At 31.6% G+C, this 5,294-nt stretch overlaps 1 protein-coding gene across 2 annotated transcripts; it reads right to left on the bottom strand.

The window, feature by feature from the left end:
- Nucleotides 1–1,042: 1,042 nt before the first annotated feature.
- On the bottom strand, nucleotides 1,043–4,281 carry LOC130999615 (aluminum-activated malate transporter 8-like). 2 transcript variants are annotated; one of them, XM_057925200.1, is made up of 6 exons: nucleotides 3,952–4,281; nucleotides 3,740–3,880; nucleotides 2,078–2,350; nucleotides 1,900–1,973; nucleotides 1,650–1,797; nucleotides 1,043–1,576 (listed from the first exon to the last, which is right to left on the bottom strand). In XM_057925200.1, exons 1-6 carry the CDS (start codon nucleotides 4,166–4,168, stop codon nucleotides 1,194–1,196), a joined length of 1,236 nt encoding a protein of 411 aa, XP_057781183.1. In that variant the 5' UTR covers nucleotides 4,169–4,281; the 3' UTR covers nucleotides 1,043–1,193. The 2 variants fall into 2 exon arrangements, with proteins under 2 accessions (XP_057781183.1, XP_057781182.1); XM_057925199.1 differs by having other exon boundaries at nucleotides 1,045–1,576; nucleotides 1,900–2,003.
- Between the last annotated feature and the right edge of the window lie 1,013 nt (nucleotides 4,282–5,294).

The following is a 5,294-nucleotide window of genomic DNA, read 5'->3' as shown; positions in this document are numbered from 1 at the left end:
ATAATAATAAATTAATAAATAAATACTTTTGCGACATAAAAATAAAGACAAAAATGAGTTCGATCCGTAATTAACAGCATCTCATCGATACCATCTCGATATATTATAAGGTTATGAATATATGATTTTGTATATTGAATTAGACTTTAAATGAATTAATAGGTACGATATATATCAACAATACGAGTGTTCTGTACTGGTGACCATTCGAAAGGAACTTCAAAGTTAAGCGTGTTTGACTTAGAGCACAACTAAGGTGGGCGACCGACTAGGAAGTTCGTCTAACTTATAAATAAATAAATAAATAAAAATAATAAATGAATAATACTCCCTCCGTCCCACTAGACTTGGCACTTTTGAGTTGGGCACAGAGATTAAGAATAAAGGGTTGAGAGTGTAAAGTAGGTAGGGTCCACTTATTTTATGTGAGTAGAGAAAGTAGGGACCACATACTATTTTAGGAAAGTGCCAATTCTAGTGGGACAAACAAAAAAGGCAAGTGTGCCAAGTCTAGTGGGACGGAGGGAGTAATAATTAATTAATTAATTAAATTACAAAAAAAATTACCGGCGGCATAATGCCGCCGGCAATTAGCGGCGGCATTTTACCGCCGGTAACGAAATAATCTTCGGTAATATTCACCGCCGCCGTCCGGTGACTATTACCGGCGGTAAAGTCGCCGCCGGTAATGCCGCCGGCAGGTCTCCGCCGTTCACCGAGGAAATATAACGGCGGGACCTACCGCCGTTAATTACCGACGGCGTGTTTTGCCGCAGGTAATTGTGTTACCGACGAAAAAATTACCCGCGGCGAGACCGCCGCCGGTAGTTAAATTTCTGGCGGCCGCCTCGCCATTACCGGCGGCAAACGCCGCCGGTAATCAACGGTTTTTTTGTTGTGATCTCCGCTCATCCCATATGAGCCTCAACTCAAGTCGGGGGGCCTCGCATCGGTTGGCTCATCGCCAAAATCGACTCGAGTCGGGCGATGAGCCTCCGATGTCAATGCTCTAAGTAACTAAATTCGAAGGTGATTTCATTATTTGCAACTTAATAGGGATATACATTTTTTTTATATATCAGTCCAAAAAAATACAATAAAATCTCTCACATAATTGCCAAAAAAAAAAGTGCATATTAGGTGACTCTAGGACACTATTTCTAACTCTGCGTTGACTGAATTGGATTATTGATCTACGATGATTCTGTCTTAATCTCGACAATATCTACTACAACTTGATTATGATCCACTGGTTTCAATTTAAAACCTGCCTTCTGAGAGAGTTCATCAACAGCGCTTGAAGTTTTGTCGATGAATTTAATGATGTCGATGAGCACCGATGCTATCACAAGTGTTGGCACAATATGTTGAAAATCTGCTTTAGTTGGCACTGAGGAGTTATGCATTATGTTTTGCAGTTTCTCAGCTGCAGCTTTGGAGTTTCGTAAATGGATTTCAACCGCTGATGATGGAAATCTCATTTCTTTTAGAGCTGCACCTAATTCTCTCAGAGCCTTGCTTGCTTCTATGCTCATTTCCACACATGCTGGTTGGATCTTCCGTTGGAATTCACATACTACCTGAAATGAAATTCAATAAATATTAGCGAAAACTACATATGCATAATTTTGAAAATTAATTAGATTTACTTGCCTGCGACTTTGAATTTAGGCAGCCACTAAGTGTTTCGATTTGACATGCACATTCCCTTACTAGAGAACCAATGTTCAAGTAGAGTTTCCACGGATGATTAAACTTAAAACCACCGTGTCCAAGTTCCCACCACGCAAAATTCGCCTGTATTTATTTACATCAAAATAACAAAATTAAACCTTGATAATTTGATTTTATTACAATACTAATTAATTAACATATATAGTTATTATTATAAGTACTAACCAATATTTCCTCGTTTGCTTTTGAGTTGAGCACAGTTTTATGGCTTTGGAGATATGACTTATCCTCAGCATCGGCTGGAGAAATACAAAATTGACCACCAAAACCTATAAATGTAAATAAAACTATTTGTTACAGTGTGAAAATCAATTAAAGAGTGCAAAAATATTTATATAGTTACCTTCCAAGAATGTAGCTAGGTTTTGTATATTAGTAGCGATGAGATTATGCAAATCTTGGCCGGCCCAAACCGGGTAGATGCATACTGATATAAGCATGCAGGTGGCGCCGCCGATGAGAATGGTGGTGAGGCGCTCATAAGCCATCTTCAAAATTTCAGAAGCTCGAGCTCCCGACACAGCTACTAGAGCGAATGTGAGTATGAATATCGTCACACCATAGTCGTATCTTCTCTTTACTCTCGGCACGAATCTTGTAAATGTTGCCACACTCGCTGCAATATACATTTTGAATTACAAAAAATTAATTTCTTATTTATCAAAAAATTTGTATGTATTAGTACAAAGAGCGCACATTGTACGTATAACACATGGTATTTTATTTGATAAAAGAAAAATTATAAATATAATGTCTATTCTATTTAAATTTTTAATGAGTAATTTGATCTATTTTCTTTTATAATTATGGTAGATACCCTCTTCAAGATAATACTCAACACATTAATAAACTCTATAAACTAATATTTCTCTGGTCCCGACTTGGACCAGTTCAAAAAGTCATCAATTTTTATTAAAATAATAAAATAATAGTGTTTTACAGAATCCATTTATAAATATATAGGTCTTGTTAATATTCTAAATGAATAATTATTAATAAAATATAAAAATTATGAATAACTATGGTAATTTACTAATTTATTAAAATATGAATCAACATATCAGTCACTTTGAATCGATAGATACATATATTTATTTAATTTAAATATTATCTCATGTTTGTTTTTACACATTATAACTTGATTTAAAATTAAGAAAACACTCGATAAATTAAAAAATTATTAATTTATTGATATATTAATATCCCGCTAAATCAATAAATCCTTATATCCCAAATTTATAGAGGTTTTATGGTATTTTTCTAAGAAACCTAGTATTTATACTGATTTTTTAAACACTTAATATCAAGGTATGATAATATTTGTATACACCTTAATTTATGTGTGATATGTACCTTATTATTTATATAATAGTCATTTATTGTTATTTTTATTTATCTAGTTAATAGTTAGAGATTCTATAGGATATTTATCCTTTTCACGATTCTAAAAGGAGTCCCAAATATATATCAAATAAAGTTTGGATAATGTAATGTAATTAGTTAATACTATATTTTTTTTGTACTTTAATATCTATTAATTAATATATCTATACTAATAATAGAAAAAGAGCCTAAGGCATCTAAGGCACAACTTGTGGATGACCTATTTTACCCCTATTACATATTTTATTTTAAGGTTATTTTATATATTATATATTTATAAGAATATATTAATTCATTTGATATTACACTTAATTTATGTGATATATATATATATAGCTATTGATAAGGCTTATAGATAAATATAAACATTCAATAAATTATCTAATAAAAATATTGAATTAATAGATTTTCTAAAATAATAAATTATCAAATAATTAAATAACATTAATTAGTACGTTCTTTCTGCTAGTTCTTCTAAATATATAATACTATATAATTTACACATGCAATTGCTTTTAAAATTAATTAAATATATATAATAGGACCATAATAGATAATTAATCTATATTTTGTGCCCTAGACACTTTTTATATTAGTATAGTATAAATTGATTATAATTTACCTAGAATGAAAACCAAAGTGCCAAGAATAATAGGCTCTCCTTTGTCTCCACATGCATTGCCCAAATATTCTGCTCCAACCCCTAATCCAGCTGCCAATAATGTCGCTGCCCCTCTGTTCAGACCTTTTGCAATTGTTCCTCCTAAAACAAATTAATCAAATTATAAATCAAATCAAAAGTTGATATATGTAGATAATTATATATAGACTTACCAACTGTGAACTCAAAGACGACGACCACTGTTAAAATCGCCCACATTCCTGCTTCTTCGAAGCTGTGGTAGAGAGGCTTGAAGTAGTAGAACATAGACATTAACGTGATTGCAATTCCAACCTTAACGGCGTGAAAGATTCTTCTGGGATCTTCTTCTCCGAGCTTCTTCGCATACTTGGCCGAATCCATCACCTTAACCTTAATCTTTCCGAACATGGTTGCGAAGAATTAAAGATTTTGTTGGTCGGTAGCAATTCAGCATGCAAATTACAGAGGAGAGAGTGTGAAGAGGAAGGAGAGTTGAGTGTGAGCTTCCCTTGTGGTCTAGAAATTTATAAGGGTTGGGAAGTTTTTGTTTGTTAAATAAATGGAAGTAATTTATTCAATTTTGGCATGCTTATCAAATATGAATATCCAGACTATTTTATTGTTTCTCGAATTAAGGCCACCTAATTCTTTTAATATGTACCATTTTATTTGTTTTCATGCTCAGATGGAGTGCTACTGCTGAGCTTCAGCCCTACTTTTTGAAGCTTTGCATGTTTTAATATGTAGTATACTATTTTATTTGTTTTCATGTAAATGGAATACATGCATGGTCAAATTTTCCAACTGCCATCATTTTTCCAACGAAATATTGAGATCAAATTTTTCTTTCCAGATTTAATACAATTATAACGTTATACATAATTATGTTATCATTAAATAAATCAATTTATTAAATTAATAAATTAAGGTTATGTTATAATTTATTCATATAATTTTATTAATTTTAAAATTATAATTTATCATTTAAATAAATGAATTTATTCCTATAATTATATTAATTTTATTAAAGTAAAATATAATAGAAAAATTAAAATACACAAATATAATAGAAAAAATTAAAATTATCTCAGAGGTTTATTTTACAAAAAAAAATGGTTGTAGTTTTTATGAGGAACAATAAATTTGATTTAAACTAAGAGGCAAAAAATTCTAATTATTTTTTCTATGCTATTTTGCTCTAAGGGTGCTGACAATCGATAGTTCTTTGGGTACATAATTTTTTTTAGCTATATTTCTTTGGAGATTAGCCAAACGGATGTTGGCAACATTTGAATTCATGATAACTGAGATTGCAAATGGCGATTAAAGGGGTTGATATAAAGTGGTAGGTCCTCCACTGCAGCTTTCAACTCCATTTCGATGAGTAAATGAAGCAAAAATTGTGTTTTTCCTTTTGCTTTTTTTAATTTAATGGGTGGTTTAGTTCATGTGTAGTTTCTTGATTTTGGGCGCTTAGGGGTTTTAAATTTTGTTGGTTTAAAGTTCTGAATTTGGAATTTGGGTTAAAAGAAAG

This window comes from Salvia miltiorrhiza, chromosome 8 (assembly GCF_028751815.1).
Source record: "Salvia miltiorrhiza cultivar Shanhuang (shh) chromosome 8, IMPLAD_Smil_shh, whole genome shotgun sequence".
Lineage (NCBI taxonomy): Eukaryota > Viridiplantae > Streptophyta > Magnoliopsida > Lamiales > Lamiaceae > Salvia > Salvia miltiorrhiza.
Note: the sequence above shows the minus strand (reverse complement) of the source record. Positions and strands in the feature narration are given on the sequence as shown.

Coding starts and splice junctions, on each gene's coding strand:
- LOC130999615 (XM_057925199.1), bottom strand. CDS start 4,168: ATGTTCGGAAAGATTAAGGTTAAGGTGATGGATTCGGCCAAGTATGCG. Junction 3,881..3,951: donor CGTCTTTGAGTTCACAGTTG/GTAAGTCTATAT, acceptor AATTTGTTTTAG/GAGGAACAATTGCAAAAGGT. Junction 1,577..1,649: donor AAATTCAAAGTCGCAGGCAA/GTAAATCTAATT, acceptor CATTTCAGGTAG/TATGTGAATTCCAACGGAAG.